The sequence below is a fragment of the Lottia gigantea genome (assembly GCF_000327385.1).
Source record: "Lottia gigantea unplaced genomic scaffold LOTGIsca_11, whole genome shotgun sequence".
Lineage (NCBI taxonomy): Eukaryota > Metazoa > Mollusca > Gastropoda > Lottiidae > Lottia > Lottia gigantea.
The window spans coordinates 3,698,697-3,722,866 of NW_008707001.1; the positions used below are offsets into that span (position 1 = coordinate 3,698,697).

Below are 24,170 nucleotides of genomic sequence, written 5' to 3' on the forward strand. Positions count from 1 at the left end.
CGTACTGCCTACTTGGAAAATTATACCACATCCGAGGGTTGCAATTAAAAGTTGTCAAACAGTGTAGAGTTGTTTTTTCAGCACTCGTGCGTTTGTTTACATTTGCCTTTGGGGCTGTTTGACAGTGAATTGATCATCTTCATAGCATAGTCCGATAAACCCTCCACATATCTTATGTTATCTTTAAATTGTCTGTAAAGCACGCTTAGCTTTATGATATGTGCAAGAACGTGTATGGTATGGTGATGAACGTACAATAACTCACTTTTATTGCTCTATTAATCATTGCTTAACCTACTGATTTGAAGACTCTCCAGTGAGTCAAAAGGGGGTGGGGGCGTGGGGCAGCCTCACCCTTCACAAAATCTCATAACTATGTCAGATATTTCGCTCCCCTCAGACGTAAACCTGGCTCTGCCACTGAGACTCTGCCACTGAGCCTCTCATGATGTCTAATAAACGTTTAAGCCTAGCCTACAGATGAAAATAAATGGTTTGGCTTATCCAGCTTAGGCTTCTATGTATACATGTATTCAGTCTTTCATTTGAATTTTAGTCATAAACTGCTAATAGTTTAGAGATCTGTTTATGTATATGCATTCTTGGGAATTTTTTATGAGCTTTTGCCTGGGTATGATTTATCATTGAGGTTGAATAGCGATCACATAAAATAATGGAACGCATTTCATTTCTTCAGGTCTTTACTTTAGATTTTATTATACACATTTCAACAATTAGCATTGTCATCATCATGTGAAATAGCCTAATGATGATAACAATACAAATTTTGGAAAGTTCCGTAAAATAAAATCCAGGACATTATTTGTGACCCCGCACATCAAACCAGGTATTAAGCAGCATTTGGTGTATGTAGAGCTATTAGTATTTGGATTCCTGACATGCTACATTTTGATAACAATTCCATCTCAATAACTTTCTCCGTTCAGAAGATATAGTCAATTTGATATCCAGATTTGAATCCCCTTTAATACTTCACTGCCAGCTTATTACTAGACAGTGCAACTTAATACCTGATATGAGGTGTGGGGTCACATTTTAGTTAATATGAAAAGGATAAGATTGAAAACTAAAACTAAAATCGGTATACCATTTTAATAACTCATTTCCATTTTAATTAACATAATACTTTAATTATCACTTTAGCATAAATAATAAATAGCATTTTTATAAAATTTGCATAATTATATGAAAGTATGAAGGCATTCTTTGGAAATTGAGTATCGCATTTCTCAAAAGATATACAGATAAATTGAACGTCTTCACATATTTAATATGAATAGTTTTGTTCCCAGCTCTGGACCCAAAATAAAAAATGTAATTCATTGTAAATCACAGGTTCACCAATTAAAATTAATACTCCCTCATTTAAATTATATTGCACCTAATTTAGCTCAATCTGTTTTCTACAGGTTACGACACATGTTTGTGGTCCTAATTTTAACTCAACTTGATTTCTCGAATCATTTATGACTAGTGCAGTAACCAACAGAAGATGCATGAAATAAAACATCTCCATCTGTATTTTAATCAAATTCAAAATAGCTGATGGATTGACTTTAAAATAAGATTAAAAGCATTAAAATAAAATCTATCATGAATGATAATCATAAATTATAACTTGAAATGTGAGTTTGTTCCCAGTTTTGAGTAAAATTCATGCAAAGAGTAATGTTGACAAAGAGACCATGATTATTCCCCACATCACATTATTTTTATGTCCGAACTTTGTCCAATATTTTAGGACAGGTGTTTTAAGTCCCCGTGCCGTTTCTCAAAAACTCATATCTGATTTGTCAATCATTAATTTTGTTTAATCAACCAATCACTTTATTTAATTTCTTGATTAAATTTCACTTCATTCACTAAAAATAAAAACTTAAATTCATTTATTGAGAATTAAAAATAGGTCACGAGTTTCTAGGATTTATGTGCGCTTTGACCTCAAAGTTCATATTGGTAAATTTTCATCATCATTATCTCGTTGGTTCTGATTAAACTTTCTGTAAGTAACTTTAAAACAAATGAAACCAAAATAAATTATAAATTAGGTAGATTTCATCAATCAGACATAAAATTAATGTGGTATAATCGTTTAGTGGTTTAATATAATAAATTGCAATCTAATATTAATATATAAAAAAGCACAATCTAGATTTCCATGAAAACTAATCATTATTTCGCTAGAGACTGATAGAATTCAGACAGTATCTTCCATGCTTTTGGCGCCATGAAACCGTCCGGTGGATTTTGACCCTCTCTGGCTAATTTTCTCATTTTGGTTCCAGATATGAAATCAAAGTCATCTTTCTTCTCTGGATCAAAGAAATCCATTTTCTTGAGTTTGGTATTATACGCTGCTACTCTGAATGGAACTATTTCTAACTGTGTTAAACCTGGCGCCATTGTTAATACCTAGAAAGAAAATCATAAACATTCTCAGGAAAACTGTGAAGACATTTTGTTTATTTTATTTTGAAACTGAATTCCCATTTCTCAGTAAATTAACCATCATTGTGTTGAATTGACTCTATCATTCATCAAGGATGTAATCAACTTTTTGTAATGCCTATCTTGTCTCAATGTACATATAGGAAGCAACATTCATGTTTAACAAGCAATTTGAGTTTCCTTTCCACCACTTGGTCCTTGGTTAAACCTCTGACGACCTTCTCTATTCAGGTTCTCCCTTATTAAGAGAGGTAACTCTTAATACAGATTGATATCTTAAGACCACATAAATGCAATATGACTACTGGGTCAACAGAAGTAATAAAGATGTCATATTTAAGGTTGTTAAATGAGAAAAAAGCTCACCTTTGCACCATGCGTTGGATCAAACAAGTCCCTTCCGCCATCTGGATGTGGCATTCCAGCAGGATCCCTCCCAACTATGTAGAAATTAGCGCCTGTACACATTCTAGCTTTTGCATGCCATTGAACCTGAAGAAAATCAAAGACACGTCCTTATTATTTTGTTACCATGCCTGTCATTTCTGGATTTGAAGCTAATGAACCTGATACCGTATTAACAAATCATTGATCAAATCATAAAACAAAATTTCTAGTTCTGTTAGTTTGGATCACTGGCAGCTCAAAGAAACCTTTTTCAAAATGAATTATTCTGCGACTTTCACTCCATATAAATGGATCAATGAAACACATATCAGTTTCAAATTTAATGTCAATTTTGTAATAATTTATGAATATATTGTTTACCTCTGTAGGACCTGCATACATCATGGGTGAAGGAAATATAGCTAGTACTGTAGAATCAGGATCTAATATACCTTCTTCTAGAATAGCTTGATGCTGTTGTATTCTCACTGGTAGTGGTACATCGTCATCTTTAGTCCAACCACCTATAAATAAAATTTAGTATTGAAACAGTTGAAGCTACACTTGTGAAAATTTCCCAGCTTGATAAAAACACCAATCATTTGTGTATATAATTGCACACATTTCCTCATTTGATTTATATTATTGCAAATTGGATATATTTCAACAATCTGTGAAGTCTGACGTCACTGTCCCACGAAGAAAGTATATTATACATTGATATAATGTTTGACAAAATAAGTCAAATATTAGTGCTGTTTAACCAACAGTTCTTCTACTGGCACTCCAGAAAGTGCTGTTTAACCAACAGTTCTTGCACTGACACTCTGACTCCTGGAACCTCCAAATGAATTCTAATCTCTCTATCTACTTACCTAATGGATGCAACAATAATACAGGCTTGTTATATCCCCTCTCTAACAATTTCCGTTTGGTATCTTTCATCAATAGAGCATGGCCATTGTGAATCGGGTTCCTCAGTTGAAAAGCAAACACTGCATCAGCCTACAATATACATGGTTATCAAATAAAAAAATCTAGGAATAAATCATCTTCACAATATATTACTAACTCTGTCTTACACAAAACTCAAATGCAGAATGATTTTCTCTCAGTATTCCTTCCTGAAAAAGAGCAGGCTAATACCGCTGTCCTGGCAAAATTTCCCTCATTGTACCCTGCATGGCATTGCCCGTCTCAATCAGCCCACATGGTGCAGAAAAGTAGGATGTAAACCTCCATTTCATTTCATTTACAGTATTCCTTTTTGCAATTCGTTCTCTTCTCTATGCTTCTCATGGAATTTCACGTTCCCCAACAGACTTGTTATTAAAATTGTTAGAGCACAAGATATTGCCACCCACCCACAAAATTGTGTTGAATAGTTCATACATTTCAACTATATTACTATATATTAGCTATATGATATATGCCATGGTACCTTCTACATTATATCAGAATATATACCTTTAATTCTCTAAATTGTGAGCGTAGTTCTTTAGGTGTTAATCTATATTCATCCAGCCCATCATTCCAGATTATTCTCTGTAAGACTTCTAAATCTCCTCCTACTAACCAGTCTCCACTATTATAGATCATCTACAAATATCACATATATATCAGAAATTTATAGATCAACTCTGTTATAGACCTTCTACAAATATCATACATATATACACTGTTATCATTGCTAAGACAACTACTAGTATTTGTCGTAGGATGGCCAAATGATTAGTGAATTTAGTTATTCTACAAATATGTGTTCTATTAACATAACTATGTAAAATGTAGTAGCATATTTCCTGTATAACACACAACTATGATCCAACTACCAACTACTACGACTACCAACAACTATCTAGTTTGCGATATCAGCATCTGCTGGAAGCGAACGTCAACTTGTCATCTACCTACCTACCTACCAACCATCTACATTGCTAATAAATACGACAATCACCTGACAGTCCATAGCAAGCTGGGTGATTAGGTGTCGTGGGTTTGAATCCTCAAGGTAAGAAACATTCTCATGATTGTGCCAGTGCTTTCGAAAGTCAGTCTGATGTCGGCACCACCCCCTGATACCCAAACACAAGAAATTTTTGTCTACATGCCAGGAGCAGTCTCAAATCACATTAAGATCAAGCTGTTCTAATCCAAAGTCAAGTCAGTGCCTACTAAATGGAGCCAGGACATTGAGGGCAACAAAGACCACCACCAACAGGGCAGTTTTCCTTAACAACTGCCTGAGAAGAATCTTTCAGATCCACTTTCCCAACACCATAAGGAACCCAGACCTGTGGCAGCGTTCTAAATAACAGTCAATTGAAGATCAGATCCAGAGCAGAAGATGGGGATAGTTAGGCCACACTTTAAGAAAGCCAACCAATGGCATCACCAGATATCAACTCAAATATCAACTAAGACTTGATAATATTCTCTCAAATCATTTTATACCTTCACATAAGGATGATTGCCATTACTAGTACCAAACTGTCTACAGCATCTCTCTTCTTTATTATGTTTATAAAACTCAGGATTTCGTAGTACAGCCACATAACTTCCATCATAGCGTAAACTAAACGCATGACATCCATCTAGCCGTTTCTTATCTTCCGTGGTAACAGGAAGCACGATAGGTACAGATAGGTTGGTTACTCCCCCTGAAATAACAAGATACAATTCGTTCACTATTGAAAAGAATAATAACTATTTTTGGTTAGTTTATAAATAAGATGTAAGATTTGAACGACATATAGAAGCAAGGAGCACATATAACAAAACACAAGACATTATTATGGAATATAACACACTTCTTTAATAAGGTTGGGCACATAACGTTTCAACACAAGACAATATTATGGAATATTACACACATAACGTTTCCACACAATATACACGTGTCGTCATCAGATGTAATGGCAAGAGAATAAAACATAACAAAATATATATAAAATAAGACATCTGTAACTTGAAGCTGGTTACACCTATTGAAATAATAAAGGATATTTACCATACAAATGAAATGAATAATGAACTAATATTATTGAAGAGCTAGTCTATATAATTGAGGACAGAAAAATAATAGAATGACTAAAAAAAACAATTAAGATGAGAATCACTCCCCCCCCCCCCCCTCCTCACTTTCCTGATATCTAAAATATGTTAAAATATAAGACTCAATTTATATTCAACAAAATACACATATATTCCAATTTTATAAAAATAATCAACATTCATTAATGTTTTCTTCAAATGTGATAATTTAAATTAAACTTTGCTGATTTTTGGTTGTTTACACCTTGTCAAAAATACATCAAGATTTCTAGACCTTACATTTAGTACGTGTTTATCTTAAAGTCATTCAAAATAATAAACAGTGCAGAACTGCAGAACTATTCTATATAATATATTTTCACTGTTAAAATAGAGCACAGTAAAATTGTACAGCGATATAGAAATATTAAAACAGAACTGTTTACTGAAGATCACATAGCGTGAAACTCTGAGTAACAACATGATTCAAGTTCTGTTTTAATGTTTCATTCACATGAAAACATAATTGTATATATAGCTGATTTTCTTGCTTGAATAATTCTATTTCACATGTCACATTAGACATCAATGTCTAAAGTTAATGTGGATGATAATATCTAAAATCGACTGGTATAGGAGATTTCAAATACAGGTAACAAACTGGCAGATCTTGGACATATGATTTAAGGTTAAAAAATTACTGAAAATATTTTGAATACTCTAAAGTACACTCTCCCTTCACCCCATTTTTAGGATGATCAAAATCAAGAAATTATATGGTAATATTGGTAATGCAATATATGAGTTTTCTAGATTGTACATGGATGAGTCCTCTTCCAATTTTCAATACATAGACCACTGTAATTTAAAGATACCAGTTTCAGTATATCCTAAGCATGTAACTTTTCAATGGCATATAAGAAGCACAAGATAAATAAGACAGTTTTATGGATAGGTACCTCTAGAATATTTCATTATTGTGTGTAATCATTTATAATGACTATGTGAATACCACATTAAAACATTGAATATTCTATCCATAAAGTATCCACCCATAAAATTCTCTTATTCATCATGATATAATAGAAATCATGTACTAGGCAAATACAAGAATAATATAATGAAACTAACCATCCAATAGACACCCAAAATGTTGACATTGTAGATACTCTTTCTCTCTCATAAAACCATTTAAGGGTGTGGCCCATCCTTCAGATAAAACTTGTGTCCATTGACAATCCAACTATACAAAAATAATTATCATAATTATTGAAAAAACATATTTAATATATTATAAACAGTTAACGATCATAGCAAAGGATAAGCACATACTCTCATATAATAGTCAGTAACCATTTAAGCTCTAATCCTCTTCTATATGAGCTTAGAGACATATTTCCTTCAGAGACCAGAGCTCCCATTCTCGAAACGATCTTAGATGTCCTAGAATCAATGTTAGAAGATAGGAACTGAGGACATCCTAGCACTAGGATCGTTTTGAGAATACATGGCCTGAATATGACACTATATGACAGAAGTAAGCATGCAAGCAAGATATTTCCCTGTAGCTGGTGCAGAGTGATATAGAAATATTTGACGCCTACCTTTGATATATCAACACATGGTAATTTTTCAGCTTCAGCTTTCACAGCATCTACTCTATTTTCTGGTACAAATAATTCTTTAACAGCTCGTACAGCTGATGCTGGTACAATATTCTAGAAATAGAGACATCAATTGATAAATAAATACCAGTTCCATATTCTACTGACAACATATTGGACTGCTGCTGTGCAAAGAGGGTACATTGTCAAGACAGCAGTGCCAACTAGCTTATTTATTTTCAATTTTCAAATGCTGATGAATCATACGCTTGTACATAAAAGTTTCAAATTTTCTTTCAATGTAAACCCCACTAAAAGAAAGATCACATATGGCTGATCACTGGCAACCCAATTGGTGCTTTACCCATTTGTAATAGGACGACCTGGAAGCTTATCATCATAAGATTTAGATAATTGATCAAATTGAGCTACATCCCCCTTATATATAAATTCCTGTCCATCAACTCAACTTACCCTCTCAGTTAGGATAGTAACAACTTCTTGAACACATTCATCAACCGAGATATGACCAGCCTTTAGGGTAACATCAGGATTGGCAGGTGCTTCATAGGCTGCATCAACTCCAGTAAACCCTATAATATATATATGTTCAAATATATACTAAAAACATGGGAATATCTATTAAAGATATTAAAGAAATGAAATGAAATGAATGGAGTTTTACATCCTACATTTCTGCCCCATATGGTCTAATGAAAACAGGTAACGCCATGCAGGATGCAATGAGGGAAATTTTGCGAGACAGCAGCATTAGCCTGCTCTTTTTCTATTTCCAACTGTCGAGGGATCTTTAACGTGCATAGTCCCTAGCACACAGGGCCTCAGTTTATTATCCCATCCGAACGACTAGACGCTTTTTCCATGTCAGCCCCTCTTACATAGATAGTAAAGAGGTTTTCTAAACCTTTTATGTGTATCAAATGAAATGAAATGAATGAAGTCTTACATCCTACTTTTCTGCATTTTATGTGTATCAAGGACACTGATAGCATTGATTTAAACCAGTAATTGCAATTCTACTAAAACTCCACGTTGTAGTGGTTTATGATGCAGTTAATTTGATATTATAAACAGATTTTCTGAGAGAATCATACATGTTACGCCAATTTTACCAATTTCTAATATTTAGAAACAGAAAAGAAATATTGTCCATGTACAAACCTTTAATTATTCCAGCCCTGGCCTTCTTGTAGAGTCCTTTCACATCTCTCTCTTCACAGATATTAATAGGTGTATTCACATAACATTCAAAAAAATTCAACCCAGCTTCTTCATGAAGTCTTCTGGCCTCTTCTCTATCCTTAAATGATTAAATGGGCAAAGCTATCAAATACTGGATGTCTCACTAAATCAAAGACAATTTTATGGTATACTACTCCTTAGTTTCATTACACACTACGTTTCAACAATCTACATTGTCATCTTCACTACTCCTTAGTTTCATTACACACTACGTTTCAACAATCTACATTGTCATCTTCACTATTCCTTAGCTTTATTACACACTACGTTTCAACAATCTACATTGTCATCTTCACTATTCCTTAGTTTCATTACACACTATGTTTCAACAATCTACATTGTCATCTTCAGGTGAAGTGAAGTGATGACAATGTAGATTGTTGAAACGTAGTGTGTAATAAAACTAAGGCGTAGTATACCATAAAATTGTCTTCCGTTATTTAATGTGATCTCTACCCCTAAATGTCGCTAAAGGATTAAATCAAAAACGTATATAAGCTTTGTCTTGGACTTTAAATTCACGTGAGGGATTTCTCTTAGATAGTTATAGAAATCTATCATATTCTGATGGATATAAGGCTAAAAAACCTTTCTTTAAAATACATTTTCAAACATTAGCGCTTGATAAAAAAATAGATTTTTTTGCTATTGCTATAATATAATAAAAAGATATCATGATGAAATAACAGTTATTCTGACATTATTCTAGTTCTTGTGTTTCATACAAATTAACGTTAAAGATGGGTTTACTTGTTTGTCAAATTAAGCAACCTATTTGGTTTAATTTAATTTATTTTTAATTATGATTTAATTATAGGCATGTGAGACAAACTGGTATTTTTCCAAGTCATGAGAACACCTCTACTTTCTATTCATATAGGTATTAGCATTTTCATTTTCATAAACGAAAATAAGGGAACCCATCTTTAATCTTTTATCACACGCTTGAGCATGACTCAAACACCATAAAACCATAAATATATGTCTATTACTTAAATCATATCACCTAAGCACGAGGGATACAGGCTGTTTATCAAGTATATCATTAAAATATATGTCACATCTTGTGTTTCATACAATTTATATTTTAAACTTCGATCATTGATACCAGAAATATGATCTGTTGTTTTGTCATGTTTATCATATTGCTATGTGATTTTCCTATGATATTAATTGATATCAAATGTCCTTTATTGTTTATAGGATTTATAAGAAATATTCTAGCCTTTGTATATGTATATGTATCAGGTAATTAGTTTCAGTTTATACCATTCAATGATATTAGTGATATTCATCATTAGTCAGAGAAACAATACAGTGCTTATGACAGGTTCGCCATCAGCAATCGTACCCTAGTCTCAGAAATGGGATTTTTTTTTTAGCTAAACTTATCATAGTGTTCACAGTCGAATCTGTCCTTTAATTATTCATATGAACTATTAAAATCTATGCCTTGTTAGGTCTACAGGGGGAAGAGGTAGGAAGCTTGCTGACTCTATCAAGACTTGGAAGGGAAAATAGGTTAGGGTTAACAAAATCTTCTGTAAATGTGAAAATCACAGAGTTTCAAGGCATATGATTACTGCTTCTTCAACCGTGTATACTAATTCTAATTTTAATCTATTTTCCATCATTAAAATAAATTACCTATAGTCTAACCTTGTTAATAGATTCATCACATAGAAATAATTGTCTATTCTCATGAAATTTAAATACCTAAATGAATATTGCTTTAAACGTTATTTCATATCATCCAATAGACTTAGTTAATATCAATATGATTACAGATAGATCTTTTTTAAATAACAAATGACAATCTTAATGGATAATTCTCCTGGGTTCTAATGATGTCATCTCTATCCCTAAATTTCTCAGTAAAGGTGCAGACACACAAGCTGTCTTGATTGAAAATTTCTGTCACCGATTAGTCTTTATTAAAATCTTGCGTGTGCCCGTGTTGCTACAACAAGATTATCATGTCCCTGTCAGGATTTATAATATCAAACAAGTTTGATAATTGTCTCCAATAGTTTTATCGTCTGCAAGACAGACCGTCATCAGATTCATTTTCCTTTCAATTGCATGCTCTGTATGTGATTATCGACATGATGGAAAACGACCGACTGGAGATTTTTGTCTCCTCGGCGAAACTTTTTCTCTAGTCGGCAACAAAAATCTCTGACCAAGTCCGCTCGTGTGCCCGCACCTTAAAAATCAATGTTCTTTAGAAGTTTCAATGTTCAGAGAGGATACTTTCTATTTAGGACTTTCATTATCATTTTTCAGTAACAGATAGCATTATGATTTGATAAATATTTACTCAATAGGGGTCAATATCAAAGTAGCTACGGTACTTGAAAAACCTAATGTATCAAGTTAAAAGAACAAGAAATAGGACTGTATTTTATCATAGTTCAATATCTGGGTTGGTTTTATCACAGGTACAACAAGATAACTAGTATACAGTGATACAGTTAAATTTTATCTGACAAGATGACAGTGCAAAAATAAAAATTTCATTATGATAAATTATTCATAACTTCACCTGGTAGACATTATTACTTAGACATTAAAGTTCATAAACTGGGCCCCCCACTTGACTTAAACATGCAACATTCTACAGATATTGCATGATAGGAGATTTGTAAGCCCAAATATTAGAAATCTAACTTTATTTCAAACCAGTTGTCGTGATAATTGATTTTATGTGTAAAACAAATGTTGAGAGTAAAAGATTGTATGAGGTAGACTTAGAATCATCATTTAGCGTTTCAGATTTGGATAGATTTTGATTGATTTTGACAGTTCAATCTATCCAATCTTTATTTAACTTCGCAATTTGGCAGAAGAAACGAGTAAACTTGTTTGAGTAGTGATAGGTTGAACATTTTTACAGAGACGAAGATCTAAAATGGTAGAAAGGAAAAAAGAACACGAAAAACAAATTGAAGTTTTCATTTTACTGGATTGCATATATAAAATACCTCTTTTTCAAGGATAACAAAAAACGGAGGCTCACGATGAACAGGTACTTGACTTCTTTGCATTAATCTTTTCCCATAATTTACAATTGAGTCAACTGGAATATATGACTTATTTAAGGTCAACAGGCTTTTACAAGTTGACAGAGATTAGAACCCCAGACCATCATTCATTTGGCAAAATCAAGCAAAGGGTGTCACGTAAAGTTTCCAATACACTGATCAAATGGGCTAAAGATGGTATGATTGAAAATCTAAAACCTACCTTGGCGTAAGGACTGATGAAACTGGAAATACAGATAATACCACCATCAGCAAACAACTTAGCAACTTCAGAAATACGTCGAATATTTTCTTCTCGGTCTTCTGGTGTAAACCCTAGATTTTTATTCAGACCAGTTCGTACATTATCACCATCTAAACTATAAGCAGGTATACCCTGGGATACTAGGTATTCTTCTAGAGCAAAGGAGATGGTAGTTTTACCAGCCCCAGATAAACCAGTTAACCAAATGGTACAACCTCTAAACCCTGACTTACTACCAATAGCCTTGCCTCTCTTATCTCTTGATACATGATGGGATTGGAATACCACATTGGTAGCACGCTGCACCGCCTGAAATTATATAGATTTATCATTATTATTACTTCCCCACATTTTATATCAGCTGTCCATAAAGATATTGTATCAACGACCATGTTCCTTAAAGTTGCCTTTACCTATTTTTCTTGGTCAAATCATGCTTATTGTTTGATTAATTGATGTTTCTAATGAATAAATCAAGTACTCTTGACTGCTAAGATTGTGTGAGAATGTACTACATCCTACATCCGATGTAGGTTCTAATGATTGGGAATAAATACCAGTTTGTTCAGTTAATTACGAGTTAATTATTGACTTCAGAGACATACTGGTATTTTTCCCAATCGTTAGAACACCTCTGCTTTCGATTTATATAAGTATTAGCCGTCTAATAATGGAATATATATATAAATAAATGAAAATAAGGGAACCGAACTCTAAGCGGTGTACCAAGTTTTACACGTTGCTAAAAGAACCTGATTAACATCATAAGAACTGATCTTATCAAAGATATTTGCCAACTGACCTAAACTGAATTCACTGGGATTTATCTTTAGATAATTATTGATATATCAGAAGAACATTGACTCTTATATTTTCAGCTATTTCAGTTAAAGAAATGATACTACCACAGATAGCATTACAGAGACATCCTTAGTTAACATATCTTAACCTTTAACTTGCATCTTGTTTTATCATAAATTTTTACATTGTGACCTAGGTAGGTCAATGCTTTCATTAGACTATGTTCTCATCACCATCTAACACTGTTGTTTTGCATTATTTTGACAGCTTTATCAACTTTGATTTTTGATTAACAGTAAGAACCAAAGTAATGGATTAATTTGAATTTTTTGATATGTTTGCACTGATAGAAATATAGAGCCTGAAAGTTGGGGTTTATCATGTGTATATCTTGAACTGAATGAAAGAGCAATCCATTTAAAAATCAATTGGTTCACTCCAGTCATTTCTTTTTATAATATCAAATGATTGCGAAATATTAGATATCAAAACACAAATTTTTTTTAGTTGAATTCATTTCAAAAGAAAAATTGCACACACCCAACATTTGCAGCAACAAACTATAGAAAGAGTCCCACCCTACAATTTAAAAATTCTAATTTTAGTCAAGTTTTATCACGAAAACTATGAATGAAGTAAATTACCAACCTTTCATAGTTCAATGAACATATTGTGTTATAATTAAAGGGATTGTAAAAAGGTTTTCTAAAATTTTAATGTGTATCAGGAGCACTGATAGCATCAATTTACATCATTAATAAATAAAGCCTGCCAAATGTAGCTTTCACAATGATAATTTAATAATTATTTTGATAGATTTAAATTGCTTTTACTGAGAAATCTTTTTTTAATCTACTAGAAAACTTAACCAGTCTAATAAACATTTATAGCAACTTAATCTTCATAAAATAAAATCCTTTCTAAATCATATAACATTTGACAATCTGTCCAACAAACTGATTTTAATTTTCATAAAATCTTGCAATTTAATTTTTCATTATATAATACTAAACAATACTTTCTAATTAGGCCTCAAGTCAATCAGAAATTGTACAACATGTATTACTTTAAACGCCAATTAATTCTCATTTTCATAGATCTTTAACTTACATATATATAGATTACTTAGATATACCAATGTTATATTACTGTCTTATCTTTCAATATTATATAACTCAAAACAATAAAACACATTTTCATATCTTCTATACAATATGATAATCAACACTTGATAACCAGTAGTTAAGCCTTGATCAAACATGACTTGTTATCCAAGTGTTTTTTTTAATCAAGACACAAATCTCTTTATAAAATCTTATTTTATTTCACTTTTTAATTTTCACAATCATATCTTATATAATACTGTCCAATATTATCAAAATAGCCCGAAAGCTTCAAGTTATAAAATAATTTCACTACACGTTATCTCGCTACTAAATACTCAAATCGAAAGTCTACTTCAAAATTTACCATAGACAATATCAACTGATATTAAATTTATTATTTATTCATTTCAATTTTACAATATATCATCAAAGCTTCATTTGTAATTTCACTTTCCACTGTTATTCAAGAATATTTTTGCATAAATGTTTTTTGTGTCACTCTCTAGACTCAATTGAAGGAATACTGTCAATGTATTACTTAAATTGACAATGAAGACTAACATTGTACCTAAAAAATTAACACTTGTGTAGGGACTACATATTTTCAGTTAAAGTGATACTTTCAAGTCTGTGACTGTGCTTTCATAATTCTTAAATTTCATGTGTGATAAATATACTGGTCTGTGTCTCTTTAAATCTGAACAGTTGGCATTTTATAAGATGCATCTCTCCATGGCATTTGTACGGACAGAAAAATTCTGCTCCAATCATTATCCAAATTCAACTCATATATAACTTATATCATCTTAATTTCTTAAATCTTATTTTACAAAGTTCTTGTGCAGTTCGGAACGACACATATCAAATAGTTTGGTGTTTCCAAACTTTCCAATTTAAAAATTCTGTCAAAGTCTTAATTCTACCATATTGGAGGATAAAGATATATTTTGCATCCATAAAAATCTCTTAATTAAGAAATAAACCATTTTCTACAGACCTGAACACAAGCCATTCCAGAGTCAATATGAAAAGTCTCTTGATGTTTCTGAGATCGACATTCCAATTAGAGATCTATAGAAATTCCATTACAAGATGTCTTAACTGACTGAAAGCACTGGGTATTCAAAGTCAGGTTTTCAATAAGATCAATATAATTGAATGGAAATTACTGTCTCTTATATTTCATGCTTAATCAAAGATTGCTGAGATATTGACCTTTGCTTCCGGTCACAAATAATTCAGGACATAAGCATTAATAAAAGGACATAAGCATTAATAAAAGGACATAAGCATTAATAAAAGGACATAAGCATTAATAAATACTATCATGAGCAAATAAACTGTTATAAATGTATGTACATATGTATATATTTAAAATGCAAGACGAGTCGACACTTATGATTGCCATAATTTGTTCATGTGTCTTTGCAAACATTAATACATGTATTTCTCATCTTTATGTGTTTAGGCAATTGATGTCCAAAAACTAAATATTTAACCCAAATTTCAAACCTGCTGGACTGATTATGGATAATATATCAGAAACATGTGTTGAAAGCATAATATGAATATGTATATGTATAACAACTATATTGATATGAATATTGAATCATTGAATTTTTTGTTTTTTTGGAATTTAATTGACGAAAAATTTAAACTTCAACAAATCAACATTGATGGGAATATTTCTCTCAGATATTAAGGGTGATATATTTTCTATCGAACTCATTCCCACTCTGTTGATCTAGATAATAAGTGAACATAGCTTACTTGTCAATCAATATAAAATCCTCTGGGGATCTTTGACTTTAAAGGGACTAGTTTGCCATTTTTTTTTTACCAATCATATACTTTAGTCTCAGAAATGGGAATTTTTAAGCTGAGCCAATCGTCGAAATTTGAGCCTTCAAATCCATGTGTGTCCAGTATTATCTGCGATTGAAAGTGATAATGACATTACCCTGTGAGATATAGAAAAGACATTAAAGAAATAGTGAGTAAAATTCCTAGTTTTTTCAAAGGAATTATGTGATTTTCTTACATTTCTAGTAATTCTGAAGACTATTTACATATATTCAAGACTAAAATCAACCATCAAAAGGGCATATCTGTCTCTTTAAGCCAAAGGATTCATAGATGAAATGAATGGAGTTTTACATCCATGCAGTGTGCAATGAGTGATATTATTCAGCGTCACTTCTAGATGTAAAAAGTAAATGAATGAACATGTAAATGATGTACCCACCCATGCAATTCATTTTTATTTATATATTTTAAAACGCAACCTTCACTATAATATTTATGCTACATTGATGTCATGGGAAAGGTGTTTCCCCAAGAAAACAATATTACTATTATATACATAGTTATATCTCTACAATATATAGTTATTATGAGTGAATATGAAGTACATACTCAGTTAGTAAAAGTGAAAATCAATTGAATGGTGTCAACAACATTCCTCATTAAGAGAAGCACAAGACAAAAACACTAGCGAAGACTTGAACATGAAAGTTCCATTAACGCTGCAACAAATTTTCAGCATTACGGAAACTCTCAAGAATTGCAGAATGGAACAAGAGTAGATTGTAGGTTTGAAAAAAAGAGCAAAAGTCAAAATCCAACAACATACAATTATGGCCTGCAGTTTGATTTCGGATTACCATTTTTTTACTGCTAATATAATTAAATTCTCAATTTTAAACATATAAACCTCATTTAGCTTTGGATTTTCATTCAAAAATATAATAAGTATTCCAAGGAAAAATTCCTATAGACTTAGACTCAATACCCCATTTACTACAAATAAATCTAAATTCTGAATTTTAAATACATATATCTCATCCTACATTTTCATTCAGAAAAATCTAATTCAAAGTCATTTTGAATAAAACAGAGCATGTCTATACACTCAATACTATATCTGATATTCATGTAGAAATACTGGAAATAGTCTCATAAAAAATACATAACAGAGAATTCCTCTAGACTAAATGCTCCATTGAATATAAATAAACAGCATTAACTAGGTCATAAGTAACATGATATTTAAAGTTTATAGAAGTCAAATATAATATAAGACAACATAGGTTAACTTAACCTAATTTCGTTTGAAACTTAGTCTAAACTTTATATTCCTGAAGTTCATTTCATTGGAATTTCAATTTGGCAAATGTATGGCAGCAATAATAATTTCTAAATTTTCATGTTAATTCTATAAACCCCACAATAAAATGTGCTGACTGTTAAAATTTAACCTAAAATAGTTTGAAACTCTGTCTAAACTTTGAATTCCTGAAGCCAATTTCATTGGAATTCCTTTACTCTTGTTCCAATTCTATTTGGCAAAATAACTTGTGATTTTAGCAGCATTAATAGTTCGATTACTTTCTTAATTTTAATGTAAAATCCATAAATCACCAAAAGTGCTGACAGTTATAACAGGAAGACTGGCACCACACTTCAATGGAATGGACTTCATTCTGACCCATTTTACAAAAAGAATTCCTTATCAAAAATGAAATATTATCATAAACTTAATATTTATGAAAGTAAAAGTTTTAAAATCTTACGTTGGTTATCTTTCTATTTTCGTCTGTCATTTTTACCGGCTTCTCTACTGTCAAAACTTGTGTACAAACACTAAGCTACCGTTCAATGTTATTAGGCCTACTACTTTGTAGGTATATCAGATTTAAAATCATGTGCTACTGTTTATACAATGCTGATGTGGCTTCCACCTGTCAATCATAACCTTCCTCCAATCAAATTTGTTCAATTATGACACATGATCAAGTGTGTGAGGGTTTTCTGAGGAAGTTGTCTGCTAGATTTTTAAAGCCAAATGCCACATGTTCATGTATTGATTCAGAAAAAAATAACAGTAAAGACACATGTTGAAAAGTAAATGAATATATAATAGGGCTGATGTTCAACTATTTCATGACAATATGAGAAATCTGTTAAAATCAATAGACCACAAGGAAAACAAACAAGTATCTTGACATAACTTCTCATGTTAACTTAACAATCTTATACAACCACAAATTATTCTTTCATTGCCACCTACAATATTACTACAGAGCTAAAAAGGTTTCAGTGATAGTCAAACGCTTTTAATAAGAAGTCCAAAAGAATTTCTAAATATTGTTACCTCACATTTGATCACTGCATATAATAGAAATAATTTTCTTTAGTAATATTCTTATCCATTGCAGATTAGATCTTCCACCCTGAAGCTATTGCATTGAATATTTGAATTATTTGTTTATCTTGTAAATCTCTTCAGAAATAAATTTCATGAGTGCTTTTCAATAATAAGTAAGGTTATTTACTATACTGTAGTCTTTACCTAGGCCAGTGCTTCTATATGAAAGTATCCCCTTTTACACCTCATACAACACTTTGCCTTTCTTTTAAGAAAATTTTGACCAACACTCTTATAGAACCTGTATTTGATGTCCAACAGGTTCGTGTCAATAACAGATATTTGAGCTGGCTTGCTGAACATGTCTGGCAAATACAGCCTAATCTACATCCCTGGTTTTGTTGAAGGCTGAAAGGAGGAGAGACAAGTCACAGTATTAGTGCAAAGGATGGCATTACCAACTGACAGGGCCTCTTTTGAAAGTAATGGTCATGCAGGGGATGAAAAGATTAAAAACACTCCTTTAGGACTCTTTAAAGGTACACTACCTCTTAAGATGACCAAAAAATTGAAATTTTTAAACTTTGCCAAAATCAATCCACGAATCCATAAAAGTAAGTAATAATTCATAAAACTAAGGAATATTATCTTAGTTTAATGGATATATCGCTTAAAATAGAGATTCTATTCTTTAATCATGGCACCTGGTAAGTCCAACTGATGAATATATACCATTGTTGACCAAGTTTGAGACTTTGATGTAGTATTCCTTTAAGTTATCAGAAATATTGAACTGTTAAAAAACAGGATAGTGTAATAAATATCATTATGTCACTTCAAGCTGGTGAGGTTGTCTTATTTACATGATATAAATATAGAAAATACTGTCATTTCAATTTTCCTTTCAATTCATTTTGCTGTTTGAAATATAATCACATAAAGAGAGAATTAAGTTGATTTTCATAATCTAGATCAGGCTTGTGCAACTTTTCCACAACGGAAACTTTTACTTTCATAAATAATAAGTTTATGATAATATTTCATTTTTGATAAGAAATTCTTTTTGTAAAATGGGTCAGAATGAAGTCCATTCTATTGAAGTGTGGTGCCAGTCTTCCTGTTATAACTGTCAACACTTTTGCTGATTTATGGATTTTACATTAAAATTAAAAAAGTAATCCAAAAGATAGCTTGCCAGGCAAGATAATATAAGCCCACTGGAAGCTTTGATTTTGAATAAAAATATTTGGCAGTAAAGTAACAATTAACAGTATGAAATATTCAACCTTCGGTCTTACACTTCTTTTGAACTTTTTTTTATCTGAGGACTATTTACATATTTTCAAGACCGAAAACAACCCCCCAAAATGGCGCACCCTTTAACATAAATTCCAAGATCTGACTTCTATACAAAAATAAGAAATAGTGAGAATATTAATATCAGATTGTGTGAGCTTTCATTTACATACCATACATAAGTCAAATTACTACTCTTAAAATTTATTTTTCTGATATTTATAAGTCACTTTTCTAACAGAATACAACAGCACTGGTCAAATAGCCTTTAAATTGAAAATATATGGCTGACCTTCTTCAAATAATACAAACAGCGTATAATCTCATACAAATCTCTTTACATCTTTAACCAGCTGACTTTTATACTTTTAAATAACAGCGAAATTTTTGTATTTTTTAAATCTTTCCAAGTGAGACAATTAATGATCTAGAGGAGTTGATAAAAACTTTTTAAAGTCAGTAACAGTAAAAACATGCCCGTAACTTCTAAACAATTAAAATCAGATGTCATTTATTACAATCTGTGAATTATGTTTAAAACTAGATTTGTTAAATTAGCAAAATTTTGTGCTTTTTGTAAATTTCCAAGTGAGACAATTAATGATCTAGAGGAGTTGATAAAAACTTTTTAAAGTCAGTAACAAGTAAAGAACATGTCCGTAATTTCTAAACAATTAAAATGAGATGTCATTTATTACAATCTGTGAATTATGTTTAAAACTAGATTGTTAAATTAGCAAAAAATTTTTGTGTTTAATAAGATTTCCAAGTGAAACAAAGTCAGTTACAGTAAAAAACATGTCAGTCAGTAACTTTTCAACAATCAAATCAAATTTTATTACAAACTCTGAATTACGAGAAAAATCATCTTAGAAAAGTTTCTACAGACCCAGTCAAAAATCCTTTTAAAAACTTTAAAATCTCAAGTTAAATAATCCTTTCCTACCATGTTCATGGCTGCTTGGTACGAATATTGAGCCGACATATTTGTGTTTTACACCTGATGTTTAACCGCGTACCTTCTGCTCTCAGTCAATAAAGACGAACAACTGAGGTAATGTGTTAAAATATTATCATATAATGTTCGTCGTATATTCTGAGGATGATGTGGCAAGTGCTTTCAGGATTTCTTCTCTTTATTATATCAAATAACACATGACCAATCATACAGTGGGCATATATCAACCACGTCTCACTTTTATTAGAATCAATATTCTATTTAACATTTTATAATACATATATAATTTCAAATAGAAGTCAATTAGTGACACCAGTCGAGCAAAAATCATAAATATCATAAAATCATAAGAGTTTACATGTAATAAAAGGGTAAAAAATACATATACATTCATATATCATAAATATCAATATATTTCTTACACATATCAAATCTTTTGAATTATATTACACATCAAACCCAGATGGTGCAGTACCATACTTCAATATAGTGCATATTCTTGAAGACAAATTTGATTGGCTTTATAACCATTTTAAAGGGACAGGTAGGCCAATCATACTTTAGTCTCAGAAAATGGAATTTTGTAGCTGAGCCAATCAGTAATAGTATTCGCAGCTCACTGTCGAAATTTGTGACTTCACGTGTGTCCAGAATTATCTGCGTTTGAATGTTAAAATGACAACTTGTCAATTTAAGATACTCAGTGATACATAGAAAAGACATATACAGAAATAGTAAAATTCCTAGTGTAAAGTACTGGTACTTCTGAAGACTAAAATCAACCCCCCAAAATGGCACACTTGCCCTTTTAAAACTAAGACAGGGACAAAATAACTCAAAAACCATTCATTTATATATTTCATCTTCAAAGTTATTCAAACTTTTCACAGATCTCATCAACTTAGTTGTATGGATTTGACTTGACACAGGGATTCTGTTGTCAGCCAATATCGAAGAATTAACTTGCAATTTGAATTTCTATACTTGGCCAAATAGAATATATATTCATCAGCGAACTTATAATTATATAACAGATTCCCTGTGTTAACTGTTAAATCCATAAAATCCTTATATAATGTAAGTTCACTGATGAATATATATTCTATTTGGCCAAGTATAGAAATTCAAATTGCATGTTCATTCTTAGAAATTGGCTGACATTGATGTCCTGTTAAAAATAAGCTGAAATTTGTAGTCATTCAATAAATTTTGCAATTTTAAGTTAGAGGAAAAAATGCTTAGTTAGCAATTTAGAGAATGTTTGTGCTCCATTGATTTGAATACAAGACTACCAAGTGTGATGCACTTACGTACCAAATAAATTTCCAGTAAGCTTATAGCGAGGGCTTTAACTCAGCAGAGAAAGTCAGAAAGTGGTCAGAAATACAGTTTGTAAAAATATTTGCCCCAAAAATTTTTCTCCGAGGATTACCTCTCAGAACTTCAATGGTAGGGAGTAAAGGTTGTAACTTTGTACTAATGACAAAGTTACGAAAGCACAGGCACAGTTCTTAGTTTAAGTTATAAGTTCTTTAATTTCAATAAACAAAATGTGTGTTAATAATTAAATGTTCATAAATCCGGTTTCTGTACACAAGGGAATAATTTGAAAATCGAATTGAATATCAAGTACGAATGGGTGCATTGTTTGTAATTTGTTGATCCCAAAATTTTCTGTTAATAAAGTATTTTTTTGCTTTTCCATTGAACAGAAAAAGAGGTAAATAATATTGTGGCTGTTACATGTTTTCATGTAAGAAGAAAGAAAGACTGTTTGATTTATTTGAGAATCTGCCCCTTGGGAGAAAATATTTACAAGTACCACAAGTATAACTATTACATTGGGTAGCGATATTATTCAGGTTGTGAAATTTCAGTCAGAATACTTTCTTTTGGTAGGGTTGCACCTAGGGCACTCTCCCACTCCCCCTGCTCTTCTGAGTTTAGAATCTCAATCCTGACAGTTGGCGTCTAGTGTTGAAGTGGTTAATCGGTTAACCGATATGAGTAGGATTTCACGGATAACCCGCGATCGGTCAACCGTAATTTTATTTGTTGAAAGAGAGCATTTTTGAGAGTAAATTCGTCACTTCAAATTGATGACCTTGACCCTTTCATTCAATGATAAAACTTTAAGTGTAGGCTTCGACATTTTGAAAATGAATGGCTCTTGCTTAGCTGCCTTTATATATCGATAATAAACTGACATTAATCATTAACAAGCTATAAAATTAATCCTTAGATGGATTAGCAATAATCTCGATTAATCACACCGATGTGTGAAACAACGTGATGTTTAATCAAGAGATTTAATAAGTGTCATGGTCGCTTAATTGACTCAATATGATTACACGGGAGTGTAAATACACGGTCGCTCGTCGCGTAATGAAGTTGGTTGCTATCAGTCGTTAATTACAATGAAAACTCGTAGGGGGGATATTGAAGGTGATTGCTTAATAAAGGTGGTCGCGTGAGCAGGACATACTGTAATTCAATCCGTTCCCTATTGGTAGATTGTACACCAAGTTCCAGAAACTGAAAAAGCTGGCACTAAAACTGCCACTGCCGGTTGTAGCCAACTGCACAAGACTCAAAGTTTATGCTCCCTTCCATTATTTTGACGTCAATCATATTTGCTTAGCCTCGGCCAAAGAAGTCTACATTATCCCAGTTGACAAGTTGTCAAAGTTAGCTCTCGTTTTAACTTTGTATACATTACAATTTTCGAACTTTCAATTGCACATGATCAGTCAGATCAGTTTCTCGGACTAACTCACGAAGTGAGACAGGGAAGTAAACTTGTTACACAGGCCATAATCAGAAGCAAATGTCTCCTAAATGAAAGAAGTTAACTCACGTGCAATGAAGTGTCTTTCTGATTGATATCAGACATAATATTCTTGATCTTTTTCCTAAATTCCTCTACACGATTCGGCAATGCCTGAAATTCTAAACCGGAAGTCGATACTTGTTCTTTAGTCAATACGGAAGAGTTTGTGAATGTTGATAGACAAATTATCACAGTTTATCTTCATATCATTTGAAAATTTCAAGCCTATAAATTCTGAAGGAATGTGTGGGCTGATATCGTGGAGATAAAATACGATAAATTGCATGTTCAAAACTGAAAGTAAACCGGAAGTGATCATTGAAGAGGCATCCATTCTGACAATCAAGTTGTTATTTACGATAAAAAAGTTGCTGCCATTCTAAGATTTTGTAATTTTAGTTCAAAAGTTAAAAAGTAAATGGAAATGTATCAATTAAGAACGAATTTGATCTATTTCACTTTCCTTTGTGTTTGCCTTTCATCAAGATTGTCATTGGTAGATAGTTTTGGCTATGGAACTAAAACTCCTTACTCGTTTGTTTATCCGCCAGAGAGGAAAATTGCAGACGACGAATTGTACAATGCTGAAACTTTGAAATTGTCGTGTGGGGCAGTGCATGCTTCAGCAATAATCAGACATGGGGCAAGGAACCCAGGAAAATCAGATTCACTGAAAATATCAGAAATTCATGAAAGAATCAAAGACGTCATTGATAAAACAAAATTTGAAACTTTGGTGAAATGGAAAAATCCATTTCCAAGAAATAATGATAAGGTGTTGAATGATGCTGGAGAGGCGGAACAGCACCAATTGGGGCTTAGATTTGCTCAAAATTTGAAATCACTCTTTATTGAAGAGGATTCCTCGTCAACTAGATTCATAACTTCAAGTGCCAAGCGCGCAGAGGCAAGTGCTGCAGCTTTCTTTGAAGGATTTGCAGATTTCTTGCAAATTCCTGATGAATCAGCAGAAGAATTTGATTCGGAA

The 24,170-nt window shown here is 32.0% G+C and overlaps 1 protein-coding gene across 1 annotated transcript; it reads right to left on the reverse strand.

The window, feature by feature from the left end:
- Positions 1–1,095: 1,095 nt before the first annotated feature.
- Positions 1,096–14,963, reverse strand: LOTGIDRAFT_230274 (hypothetical protein; the record flags this gene model as incomplete). Its single annotated transcript, XM_009047246.1, has 12 exons — positions 1,096–2,433; positions 2,836–2,961; positions 3,238–3,380; positions 3,732–3,861; positions 4,324–4,455; positions 5,311–5,516; positions 7,021–7,132; positions 7,494–7,607; positions 7,968–8,086; positions 8,676–8,814; positions 12,003–12,353; positions 14,949–14,963. The coding sequence occupies 12 exons, from the start codon at positions 14,961–14,963 to the stop codon at positions 2,194–2,196; spliced, it is 1,827 nt and encodes a 608-aa protein (XP_009045494.1). The 3' UTR covers positions 1,096–2,193.
- Between the last annotated feature and the right edge of the window lie 9,207 nt (positions 14,964–24,170).